Raw genomic sequence first — 12446 nt, 5'->3', positions numbered from 1 at the left:
ACAGGAAATGGTTTTGCAATGATGACTGTATCCTGAAATACCTTTCTCATGATCACGCTGGTCACGCTACCCACCTACCTGGCGCGGATTTGATTCTCGTGGAGAGGAGGTGAAGGCAAGATACGGACGCCGATGAAGCTGAGAACTGTGATAGCTCCCAGGCTGCGATCCTGTCGATCATTCTCACTTGCACATTTGTTCTGGTAACTTTGGCTTCTATGTATTGAACTGAACTAGTGAGGTTGATCACGTTGTTGTTATTGCTGAATGTGGTGCCGTCTTCGAAAAGACTATTTGACAATGATAAAAAAGAAAACAATAACACAGTAACTGGCCACATTATGAATGGGTTGCCGCACAAAGCTCACGTCTAGGCTCTTCCAAGATCTTGATCCACACGTGAAACCTGGAGCGCACCCAGGATCTGAAGCCTCGTGAAGTTTCCGTGGGATATCTGTTCCCCCTTTTCTCACGCTTCGGTTGCGTCAGCACTATGAAATGCCTGATTGCGGCCCAGATGGTTTCAAAGAGCCTTGGCGCCTTTCGTTCTTGCAGATACGAGGACGCCACGTAACCACGTAATTTGTTTGTTCTTGTGACTGGGTCGCTGGGAAGGCCTCAGCCTGCTTCTCTTTGATGCAAGGCAATCACAAGGCAGCTGGACGCGACATGGCCTCAAACCACAAAATTGAGGCCTATTGGTTGATTTGAGGCCCGCCACACCCTTTAAAACTTGGCCCTGATGCATTACGATATATTTGTCATGTTGTCGCCTGGCATCGTGAGGGAGCTCTGAGACATTTCACCTCAGATGGTCGATACCAGCCGGCCCTGCCCAGACTTGACTTGCTGGTTGCTGGCTTTGCCAGTTTATTTTTCTGCGGCATTTCTTGCCATCCAATTTGGTCTTCTGGCCCTCCACATCTATTCCAAGCCTTGCACAATGCCACCAGCACAGCCGCAAACCGAGGCGACCCATTGGGCTGTGCTCATTGGCGTCAATTTCTACCCAAAGCCTCCGGCTTCGGCGAATGGGCAGGAAAATGCTAAGGACAACTCGCTCAGAGCAGCCGTCGCGGATGTTGAGGCTATGGAAGCCTTCTTTTCGGAATGGTCTTATGTCAAGGTCTCAAAGCTTACGGCTTCCAAGAGACTAGATGGAGAATGCCAAGACACCCCCTCTGAGGACGCCAAAGACCAAGCAACAATAGAGAATGTCTCTGTTCTCTTGGAAGATGTCATACGCACGGGTAGCCTCAAAAACATCAAACACGTCTACATCCACTTCTCCGGTCACGGAGGGAGGAACAGTGAGAGGGAATTACGACTTGGTCTTTATCGACCGAACCCCCGTCAGAGCCCTGCGTTCACGACTAGTATGCTCAGGGACTGCATTGATAAGATGATCAATCAGGAAATGAAAGTCACTGTGGTGCTGGATTGCTGCTTCTCTGCCGGGGTGAAGCGAACTGGCCACTCCGCTTTGGGACAAGTCCGCTTCCTTGAGGATGAACTGGGGATGGAGGAGGAAGAAGAGCTCGAGTCCAACAGTGTCTCTACCCAAGACAATTCGAATAAAATGCGAGGGGCAAGGTTTCAAGTCGATCGTCTGCTCGATGCTCAGGGATACACCATCATCACTGCTTGTGGCCAAGACGAGACAACAACAGAAATCGGGGGGGAACAGAAGCGAAAAGGCGCTCTCAGTCATTTTCTTCTCGATTCTTTGCAGCTCCTGAGAAGAGAGGGCTCTCAAGTAACCCTCACTACGTTGCATGAGAACCTCCAGAACAAGTTTCGATCTATTGGCCTTAATCATGTTCCTCGTCGTTATGGAAAGAGCAATATTTGCTTCTTTGAGAGTCTACTTTCTGGGCCCGAGGCCGCCTTTACTTCTGTCTCCTTTGATAAGGAAACAGAGGAGTACATTCTCAATGCTGGCCAGGCCCACGGGGTATGTGTTGGCGATAGGTATGAAGTGGCGGCATGGTGGGCATCGGAGAATGTCGAATCTCGATCGAAGGAGCAACTCGATGAGTTTGTAGTGGCGACAACGCGAAGTCTCGATTCAGTCATCAAACTCATTGGATCACGAAAAGAAGTTAACCCTGAGCTGCGTTCTTGGAAGGCCAAGGCTGTCAGCTTCTCCTCGCGTCAAAGGGTTACGGTGCACATCACGGATTCCTTACCCCAGGCGGACCGAGAGCAGCTACGACAAAGCCTGTCGGAGAATCCAGTCCTTCAGGTCTCTATTCCAGAGAAACTTTTGGACTTGCCAACTTTCAATGTCGAGCTAGACGCTGAAAATGCTTTCCGGGTACTGGATGGCGCGGCTGAGCCGATACCCAATGTGCCGCCAATCCAGAGGAGCGCAAAAGATTCCATAGAGTCTCTGACCCGAACATTGGAGCATCTGGCCAAGTACAAATTTCTCCAAGGACTGAAGAATCTATCTCCAGACGCCGAATTTGAGAAATTATTCTCCATGACTTGCGCCGATGAGTCCGGGGATGATGGCCGGTATCACATTGAAGACGGTCAGACTTGGAAGTTGGATTTCGAAAACCTGGGAACTGAGCCCCTCTTTGTGCACATTTTCAACATGTGTTCATCTTGGAGTGTCACAGACATCATCCGGGACGAAGGCGAGGACCCTGACGGGTTTGAAATCGCCCCAGGGTCCAAATTTCCCCTTTGTTTGGAAATGGAAATTCCGGAGCAGCATCTGCCTCGTACCGAAGACGTGTTGAAGTTCATTGTCACCAGCAAACCAACACGATTTCCCCTTCTGAGCCTCCCTGAAATTGGCGACAGTGGCACAACCCGTGGATCTGATGGATTCAACGAGTTTCACGATTTCATCTTCTCCGGTCTGGGGGCAATGAGGAACGATCGGGATGCGAAATGGTCAACAAAGACCTTCACCATCGTAATCAGCAGTCGAGAACCTTCAAGTGAGCCTCACGGGTGATTTTATTTGTGTTATTTCCTTTCAGTCAACATGAAAATCTCAAGTTCTCCAACGAGTCCAATCATCTCTCCGCGGTTAGCTGGCTTTCTTCGAATAGCCTCCCCCCCTTGACAGTGGTTCCCGAACGATCGCACAGGAGATATTTTCCATCTTGACACTTTTCAACCCAGAATGGGCCTTGAGAAGGCACCCCAGGTCCCTCTTGGAGCCTGACCTTGTCATCGGGGAGGAATTTGTAGCTTGAAGCGTCCGGGTCGACTGACGGTCTCGCGCCATCGTCGGGAATGAAGTCTTCTTCGAAATCGTCGACGCTGCGAGCAAGTAGTTAGTGATGAGTAGATTTAAATGGATATTGGCGAAGCGCGTACATGTCTGCTGGTGACATTCTGATAGGAGGTAAGAGGCAAGTAACTGGATGCTAATGGTGGGTGGGTGCGAAGGGAGTTTCAACGATTAAAGTACAAAAGAAATGGGGTGAAGAGAAAATAAAGAAAGAGCTGGGAAGATGGAAGGCAAGGATTAAGCTGAGAAAATGCAAGGCGACCCCGTTGTTGATTATTGGCTCGTTTGCAGAAGAGGCGGCCATTAGCCACATTAATAAACAACGCAACTTGGGCATTCCCATCCCACTGCATTGCAGCCTAATACACAGCCACTGTAACAATTTCACTGCAATTCTCCAGCTAAGATTGGTCTCGGTTCGATGCGGCTCACTTGCATAATACCTCTGGTCTCGGTATAACAATGACTTGGGCAGCCTGTTCCCAGGTGAGTTTTACATCAGTAGGCATACGCCACTCAGCAACTTAGGATGGCTAATCATGACGCCGAGCTTGGAATTGATACAGGATGCTCTTCTCAACTTCAGCCGAGTCGAAGATGGTCCTTTCCCATGTTGACCCGCACATTGACCAGGAGATTGACTTTCAGCTCCAACACAGCCGAGGTGTCAGAGAAATATCAAAGACCTCAAGGTACGAAGCCTGTCCTATATCCCTTGGTTGATTGATCACTTCTGGTTGACCTCATGTAGTCGAGGACTTTCCTCGGGGTTACCCTCAATTCACTGCTCTCATGGCGGCAGACGAGTCGTTTCAAGTCTTCCGGCGATTCTCAAATACGAGGACCCGACTTTTGCTTCTAAGTCAGAGTAGAGTGTCTCAACTCGAACTCGAATTGAGTAAGCTTGACAGAGATGAAACTTCACCCATCTTTCTGGCTTCAAGTCAGAGAGATAAGAACCCAGAGCGACAAAGGGTTTTGTCAGAATTGCGAGAGGCGCTTAAAGAATACGGTACGCTAGCAGGATAATGACTTGACCTGGAATACTGACTGATTCTTCCCTCGACAGATGAGTTAATCGTAAGAAACATGCAAGTCTCGGCTAATAGATCTGCGCACCCTCACGACGTACAGAGTCTGCTGAACTGGAACCTAGCAAATGGATGCATTTCTCGCGCGGACATGGACTTTCTGAGCCATCGTGATGATCTAATCTGTCTGTCGCCACCTAGAGATGGGCTCGTCTTATGGCTGGAACGACATGTCTCGGAGAAGCTTCTGCTCTGGACCAAGGTAAGCCACAACGAAACGAGATTTTAAGGTCGAATGAAGGCTGAACCCGGTGAAACAAAGTCGTGTCGCTCAGAAATATCACGAGACCAGCGCGTTCATATTTATGCTCGAGGCCGGGCTGATCTCCTAGCGCGGCTGGTGCTGGGACCATTGATGGTCACCTTGGTCTTGACACCGGTGGTTATATGCCACGTTGTGGACAGTTTAACGGCTAGATTGGCCATTGTGATCGTTTCGACATGCTTCTTTCTGACGGTCTTGTCCGTTTTAACGGGCGGCAAGGTGCTTGATCTGACAGTAGCTGGTGCAACGTATGAGTCTCATTCCATGGCATTGAACAGAGCGCTTACAGGCTGCTAGATATACAACAGTCCTTGTGGTGTTCATCACAGGACCTGATATAGTCGGAAGGTAATTATGAGTAACGGCTAGGCACATACACTAAGATTGAGATGATGAGTGCCCAGACCGAAGGGGTCAGCCAATGTTCATTCATCAAGTCACTCTTCGATATTTCAGTCGCCGCTTCTTCAACGCATTTTTTATTCAAGCCCAGGAACCAAGCCCTATAATAATGAGTGGCTACCACTGGAATAAATATGTGTGCTTGCACAAGAATAAGATGACACAAGGAAAGCTTTCTGTAGAGACCCTTCAACACTATCGTTCCAATCCGTTCCGTCCTTAGCACCATAACCACGAGCCCATCTAAGCAGTAGGCTGGAGGATGATCTGAGTGCGGCCGTTAATCTTGACCTCAGCCCAAGCCTTACCAGCCGAGTTGGCAGTGACAGATCCTCCAGTGCTGAGCGAGTACTGCTTGCCAGGGACCAGTCGCTCGAAACCAAGCTTGAAAGCACCAGGCTCCTTTCCGTTGTAGAGAACAAGGTCGAGCTTCTTGCCGTCCTCACTGTATGCCTTGGCGACAAGAACCTCAGGGAAGGGAGCATCCTCAAGAAGAGGACCGCTCAGAGCCTCGTCGGAGGGACCGTGAAGAGTAGCGTTGGCAAGATCACGCTGCTTGACGAGACGAGCCATGAGGGCGATGACCTGGCTAGTAGCGGAAAGACCCTTGTTTCGCAGAGATCCAGTCTTGGTGGCCTCGACGGGGAAGTAGACGTTGTCAAGTTGCTCAAGAGCCTCCTCGCGGACCTTCTCGTCACCAAACTCAGCAGCGGTAGCAGCGATGAAAGCACGGAGGGGACCCTCGCCAGCGCGGTAGTTGCCGGGATCCATCTTGTCAGCACCCTTGAGGTCACGGACAACAAGCTGGTTCTTCTCGTCATACTTGATGAACTCCTTGCGGATCATGGCCCAGTTGCGGTGAGCGAGGTGAGGGAGGTAGGCAGTCAGGAGCATGGCGTTGATGCAGTCGGTGAGAGTTCCGCAGAGACCAGGGAGCTTGAGATAAGTCAGCCTGGTAGTGAGCATAGGAGAAGGATTTTACTGACAGTAAGACCAGTGAACTCGCTGCGGATGGGAAGGATTCGGCCGTCGCACTCAGTAAACTCCTCCTCGAGAGATCGCTCAAATCGGTTCCTGAGTCTAGCACCGAGATCACGGCCAAGGATGCGGTCAGAGATGACAAGACCGGCCATGCCAGTGAGGCTTCACACATATTAGCCAATTCTCAAACACTTTGTGATAGCATACGGTCACTTACTTGCACAGAGAATAAGTCCAGTTAGGCTCACAGGGGTACAGGCAGTAAGGGTTGTTGTCCATATTCTCGTGAAGAGCGTCGGCCAGACCCTCGTAGTTAGTCTTGTAGTGCTTTCCATCATCGATAACAAACTCGAGGGCGTTCTTCTGGTGGTACTGGCGATCTCCGGAGGCTTGCTCGTACAGACCGATAGCAGAGCTGAGGTAGCCGGTAACCATCTAGATGTGGTTAGCATTGACTCGAGAATCAAGTGGGGTCTACTCACGATGTTGTCCTTCTTGATGGGGTCCCAGTCGCTGAGGGTGAACCGGCCAAAGATGGACTCCCACTTCCAGTAACTAAAATGGTGAGCAGTTGATCTCAGGTTGATGGTTCTTTGTACTCACGACATGATGCGCTTCTGCAAGCTCTTCTCAATACAGTTCTGCGAAGCCTTGGAGAGATAACCATGGAAACCGGGGGCGTAGTGGCACTGGTACAGGCTCAGAACATCAACGACACCGTACAGCTGATAGCGAACGGCACCAGTCTGGAACTGATCAATGACATCGTGGAAGCTGAAATCGTCACGGGGGCTAAGTCCACGCTCGAGCATGTGCTGGACGTGTCGAAGGGTCTCGAGGGACAGCTCTCGTGAGCCGGGGGCGGGAGCGGGGGTAGCATTCTCCATCTGTTCCTGGACGGCCTGGACAAGGTACTTGTTTCGCTCCTGAGCCTTGGAGTAGCCAGCAGCGTTAAGAGAGCGGGCGTTGCTCATGAGCCAGAAAATACCGGTGTAGCAGAGAGCGGCCCAGAGGAGAGCAGAAGGTTCGAAAAGAGTGTCGGTGGCCAGGTAACCGGCAGCGATGCTGGAGCCAACCCACAGGGCGATAGGGAAGAAGATACCGCCCATGGCGAACCAGATGAAGATGGTGACGGGAATCAGGGCCACAGTGAGCAAGAATGCAGCGGCCGAAGTGAAAGTGGCGACAGCAGTGAAACCGGCTCCAGGGAAGAGAAAGCCGAGAGCCGCAGCGCGATATGCGGTGTTGCTGAGGTTCTTGAAGGCCCAAAGTCCAGTGAGCGACAAAGCTCCATACTGGTACAGAGTTCGTCGCTGGTGGTACTTCTTGACCAATCCTCGGCCAGCATTGGCAGGGATCAGGACATCTATCTCATCATTAGAAAATGATTCTGCATATTGCTCTGTGAGGTCTTACCTTGGATGGTCCAAGGTCCCCAGCCAAAGTCGCCAACAGGCTCGTCCTGACGATAGGCCTTTTCAGGCTGGCTCTCACTCTGCAAAGTGATATGCCCATTCCCATTCATCTTGTGATCCTTGGTCTTCAAGGGATGAGAGGGAAGCTCTGACGCATCATCATCATGGACGCCATTGGTGGCGGGGATGATCTTGGAGAGCTGCAACCACAAAGTTAGCAAATGCTGTCGGATTGAAGTGACAAGTCAATTACCGTGATTGTTGACATTGTGCTTTTCCTTGTCGCTTTTCTTAGAAAGTGTTGAATGAAAAGACAAGCTTGTTGAGTTTCGAATCATCATCTTTGGCCACGAGTCGCGTCTTTTATCAATCGCTTCCTCCATCATCATCTGAGGGGCGGTCCGGTCTCCGAAACTGAACCGCCCCAGACTGTAAATGCTGGATCCTGGGAGATCAGCACATCAACTGAATCGCGGGGCAACATGCGTGCGGGGAAACCGGAGAAGCGGAGAGAAGCATCTCCCCATGGGGATAGTGATACAGTAGCTTAGCATCTGGGGAAGATGGTGCGAACCCTGGAAACCGGCTCCAAGGGCCAAGGACGGGGAGGTCGGAAAGCTAGAATGGGCGGGGGATACGGAGACGCCCGACTTGACGGCAGGCGGACCGTTACTAGCCCTTCTCGCAATTGACTTATCATGCACTTTAGTCCTTATCTCTGGCATGCAGCGCACCTTTCTGAATCTACTCTACATCCTTTCACGTCATAGCTTTCCTCCACATTTGTTGCGTCAAGATCCAACCTCGTTTCATCATGAAGGCCAATGTCCAGACCACCCAGGCCATCGTCTCCCACGCCCCCGAGGATGGAAAGAGACGATGGATCCTCGAGGATGTTCAAGTGAGCGAGCCTGGAGAGTATGAGGCCATTGTAGAAATGGTTGCTTCTGGAGTCTGTCATACAGATCTTGGATGCGGAACAGCTCCAGATGGAACTCCTGGCTTCCCTGTCCCGCCATACCCCCGCGTTCTTGGGCATGAAGGTACGCGACACAAAACCATAAACACGTCATCTACTTACAAAACCAGGAGCTGGCTTCGTTCGAGCTGTCGGTTCCAAAATCACAAAAGTCAAGCCAGGCGATGCTGTCCTCCTCTCCTTCGCCTTCTGCACCAAGTGCCACAACTGCAAGTTTGGAGCTCCCGGCTACTGCCACGAATTTTCAGCTCTGAACTTTGCCGGCACCAAGAAGGCATTCCAGTTTCCAACTGGTACGGGGCCAGACGTTGGAGGATCCTTCTTTGGCCAGTCGAGCTTTTCCAAACTCAGTCGGGTTCAGGAGACGTCGCTCGTCAATGTCAGTCAGTTGGTTCGCAACAAGAATGACTTGAAACTTCTGGCGCCTCTTGGCTGTGGCATTCAGGTAAGAAATAATACTTTCCGTTCTTGAATATGAGATCACCCATTAACATCGCGTTCAGACTGGTGCGGGTACAGTTACTGAACTGGCTGCTGCGAAGCCAAGCGACAAGGTCGCCATCATTGGTCTAGGAGGTGTAGGACTTGCAGCCATCATGGTAAGTGATCTCGGTTGCGGGGCCTGGATAACTCAACTAACCTATTGGTATAGGCTGCAAAGCTCAAAGGCTGCCGAACCATCATTGGAATCGACCGAGTCCCCGCGAGAATAGGAATGGCCAAGAAACTCGGCGCAACACACGGGATCGACACATCGACCATTTCCAACCTAGTAGACGAAGTCCGCAAGGTCACGGAAGGCTCGGGAAGCACCATTACAGTCGATGCTACTGGTGTGCTTCCGTTGATTCAGCAGGGCTTGGAGTTCACTGCAAACCAGGGCAAGATGATTCTTCTTGGTGTTGCCCCGATGGATGCTGGGCTGGAAATTGCGGTTGTTCCTTACATGGTGGTGAGTACCAAGACATTCTTGGGAGATGACAACGACTGACAACCTGGCAGACGGGCAAGCAAATCATGGGCAGTATGGAGGGTGGTGTGTACCCGGAAGATGTGAGTATTCATTCTAACCTATCTGGTTAAATAGACACTTGCTAACTTTTGACAGTACATCCCAAAAATGATCCGATGGTACCAAAACGGAGAGTTCCCCGTCGACGAACTGATCAAGTTCTACCCCGTAAGGTTGTCCCCGTCTAGTTGCAACGCCACTCTAACCAGCATCCCTGCAGGTACAAGATTATCAAAAGGCAATTAGAAATATGGAGGATGGATCCACAATCAAGCCCGTGTTGATCTGGTAGTACCTTTGGGTTAGCGTGGTTGGTCTGACTCTGGGCTGTAGGCGTTATTAGGTGTGAGGTTGAAGGCGAGGTGAGGAGCGAGAATTTGGGCCTGTCGCCCTCAATCAGATAGTCGATAGAAAAGAACGTTGATACTAGGCTAAGAACGTGCTTTGTAAACGCGATGTGTTGCCTTAGATAGTGCTTTCAGCTCTCCTGTGATCATATTTGTGATCTCTTTGTAGCTTTTGTTATGGCCTTTGCGTGGTTGTTTGGACATTGATTAGATGGTCATGACATACACTGGATACGAGTTCCAACATTTTGAGCCCCCAAGATGCCTCTCATGCGACCTTACTCATATCAACCTTGAAACACGGTGTTGCGCAATATCGCGTGTAGGGTAGTCTTGGTGTTTGATGACGCCATATTTAAATGCTGTCATTGACTAATCGGGATAAATGCTCCCATCACGCAGTGTCTTTGTGATTATATGCTATTGCTATTGATGTTATACTTGACTGCAGGGTAGGTAAACCCCAGGCCACAAGAACGACCAACACCAAGGGTCATGATTTAGCTATGGCAAGGTATTCTTGGGCACGTTCTTCACTGTTTGCTTCCACAATGCACAGGAAAGATGAACAATGGATAAATACTTTCATCAAATAATACTGTCTTTGCCTTTGATGCTTTAACCTGCGTGCAGGCTACTCGCGGCCACTTCCAATGTTCGACAACAGCTGGAGAAGCTGACAGTTAATATCGGAACAAAACAAGTAACATCCCGTTCATCTTCTCCTTGACTGGCTTGCAGATCTCTCGAGTCAGACAGTTGCTTCAAATGCCACCCTCATTTACCAACACCAAGCATCACTTCCTCCCACGTTGCAAAGCAACTCTGCAATTAGACTAACTCCTCATGTCGCATGTAACGAGGCGTTCCCCGATTGAGAAAGGATCGCGTCGCCCGGTCCGCTCGCGACCGGCACTTGATTGGATTGGCGGCCTTCCGAGCCCTGCATGAGACAGTCGAGAGTTTTTCGCTTGGGGGTTAGCGTCGACTGTTGGTTCCGGGCGTCGTGGGCCGCTCTCCGCGTTCTTACCCCAGGCTTTCAGGAATCGGGGATTATCTAGAGTTCGGCAGTCGGACAATATGCAGATCAGCTTGACAGGTATGCAGAGCGGTCCGAAAGGCTTCAATGGTATCCTGAGATGAATTGAGAGTGTGTTCCTGGTGTAGAGACAGCCGAAAATACATGACTATCCTTCACGCATTTGCTGCACCTCGGACTGAGCTGCGAACCACTCCCATTCTCACAACCCCTATCTCGTTCGCCGCATCAGCTTCACGGATCACTGTTGGACCCTCTACCGCCCCGTGCCCCGACGTGGCATCCGGGGTGCATATGCTAAAGTCACAGTAGCTGCAACGGTCCGAACAAGGCGGGGGATTCTGGGGTAGAGCAGCGTCCATGCCTGCTCCTGGAACCCTGCCTGACTCGGCAGATGATAAGTCGCAGTACCGAGTCAGTCGATCCAAGTCCAGTACCGACTATAAGTCTTCTGTGTCCAGCTGTCCTCGCCGTGGTCATCTCTGCAACCCAATCCTGTCTTCTCTTCTTTACGCGTACTCCTTATTATGACAACCCCCAAGTCTCAGAGCGGAAGCAGTGACGTCGATATGGGTCGTGTTGAGAACCTTGAGAATGTGCGCTCTGCCGCCAGCATCTCGATGAGTCCGGAGATGTTTGAGAAGCTCTACCTTTCTCCTCCGAATGCAGTCAAGGGGGATCTTAGAAAGACCTTTGGCAACCCGACTCCTATGTGCGCCTACCCATTTTTCAACACATGAAGACCACAATCTAATGATACGATAGGGCACTTGCAGGATTTTTGCTGGCATTGATGCCTTTGACGGCTGCCCTCATGGGTTGGCGCGGGGCTAGTAAGTTTGCCTCGTCCAACATGTATGTTTCTCTTGCCCTACCTCGCATAACACTTCTAACACGTTTCTCAGCCCTGCCTACTTCTTCTTAGGAGGCGTCCTCATGCTGATCAGCGGCATCTTGGAATGGATCCTGGGTAACACTTACCCTGCCACTGTCTTTAGCAGCTTTGGAGGCTTCTATCTCACATTTGGCGGCATCCTCAACCCATCTTTTGCTGCATTCTCTTCATACGCGCCCCCAGATGCCAAGTCTGCAGCTGAAGGCATGACTACGGAAGGATTCAATGCCAGTCTCGGTATGAAAGAACCATACCCCCACATTGCATGAGCTAACTAACATTCATCAGGCTTCTTCTTGTTGGCAATGGCTATCCTATCCATCATTTATCTCATCTGTTCCCTACGAACTAACGTCGCCTTTGTCATCATCTTCTTGACATTGGTCCCAGCTCTGTTCCTTCTCGTCGGAGCATTTTGGGTGTGGGCGGAAGACTACACGGCCAACACAGCCTTAGCCACGAAGCTTTGCCAGGTACGTTGGCTTTTTTGCTGCAGTTCTACATTTTTGCTAATGGTTTTACTTCTCAGGCCGCTGGAGCATTGCTCTTTGTCACTTGCTTGTCCGGCTGGTACATCCTTCTCGCCATCTTGCTCGCCACTGTCGACTTTCCCATCCAAATTCCAGTGGGCGATTTGACGAACGTGGTCAAGAGCAAGAGTTCTAAGCCGTCCTATGGTGGTGAAGGAGAGGCATAAGGGGGCTGACGAGTTTCTTCCTATGTTGGAAGTGGGATGATGCAGAAAAGTTGAATCGGTCCGACACGGG

At 50.7% G+C, this 12446-nt stretch overlaps 5 protein-coding genes across 5 annotated transcripts; 4 read left to right on the top strand and 1 right to left on the bottom strand.

Moving 5' to 3' along the window:
- Window positions 1–943: 943 nt before the first annotated feature.
- On the top strand, window positions 944–2971 carry NECHADRAFT_82462 (uncharacterized protein; the record flags this gene model as incomplete). Its single annotated transcript, XM_003040769.1, has 1 exon — window positions 944–2971. One exon carries the CDS (start codon window positions 944–946, stop codon window positions 2969–2971), a length of 2028 nt encoding a protein of 675 aa, XP_003040815.1.
- A 744-nt stretch (window positions 2972–3715) lies between these two features.
- Window positions 3716–4906, top strand: NECHADRAFT_82461 (uncharacterized protein; the record flags this gene model as incomplete). Its single annotated transcript, XM_003040768.1, has 5 exons — window positions 3716–3739; window positions 3840–3945; window positions 4005–4265; window positions 4323–4546; window positions 4637–4906. The coding sequence occupies 5 exons, from the start codon at window positions 3716–3718 to the stop codon at window positions 4904–4906; spliced, it is 885 nt and encodes a 294-aa protein (XP_003040814.1).
- Window positions 4907–5254: 348 nt separating this feature from the next.
- Window positions 5255–7675, bottom strand: NECHADRAFT_82460 (uncharacterized protein; the record flags this gene model as incomplete). The annotated part of the gene is made up of 7 exons (XM_003040732.1): window positions 5255–5947; window positions 5998–6154; window positions 6210–6427; window positions 6475–6547; window positions 6596–7358; window positions 7409–7607; window positions 7661–7675. 7 exons carry the CDS (start codon window positions 7673–7675, stop codon window positions 5255–5257), a joined length of 2118 nt encoding a protein of 705 aa, XP_003040778.1.
- A 546-nt stretch (window positions 7676–8221) lies between these two features.
- Window positions 8222–9690, top strand: NECHADRAFT_44802 (uncharacterized protein; the record flags this gene model as incomplete). Its single annotated transcript, XM_003040767.1, has 7 exons — window positions 8222–8450; window positions 8497–8831; window positions 8890–8985; window positions 9039–9338; window positions 9389–9439; window positions 9495–9566; window positions 9619–9690. 7 exons carry the CDS (start codon window positions 8222–8224, stop codon window positions 9688–9690), a joined length of 1155 nt encoding a protein of 384 aa, XP_003040813.1.
- A 1621-nt stretch (window positions 9691–11311) lies between these two features.
- NECHADRAFT_82458 (uncharacterized protein) lies at window positions 11312–12376 on the top strand (the record flags this gene model as incomplete). The annotated part of the gene is made up of 5 exons (XM_003040766.1): window positions 11312–11496; window positions 11550–11639; window positions 11690–11916; window positions 11968–12152; window positions 12209–12376. The coding sequence occupies 5 exons, from the start codon at window positions 11312–11314 to the stop codon at window positions 12374–12376; spliced, it is 855 nt and encodes a 284-aa protein (XP_003040812.1).
- Window positions 12377–12446: the final 70 nt, after the last annotated feature.

The sequence above is a fragment of the Fusarium vanettenii genome (assembly GCF_000151355.1).
Source record: "Fusarium vanettenii 77-13-4 chromosome 7 genomic scaffold NECHAsca_58_chr7_9_0, whole genome shotgun sequence".
Taxonomy (NCBI): Eukaryota; Fungi; Ascomycota; class Sordariomycetes; order Hypocreales; family Nectriaceae; genus Fusarium; species Fusarium vanettenii.
The sequence above is the reverse complement of the archived record's forward strand: the minus strand, read 5'-3'. Positions and strand labels throughout refer to the sequence as shown.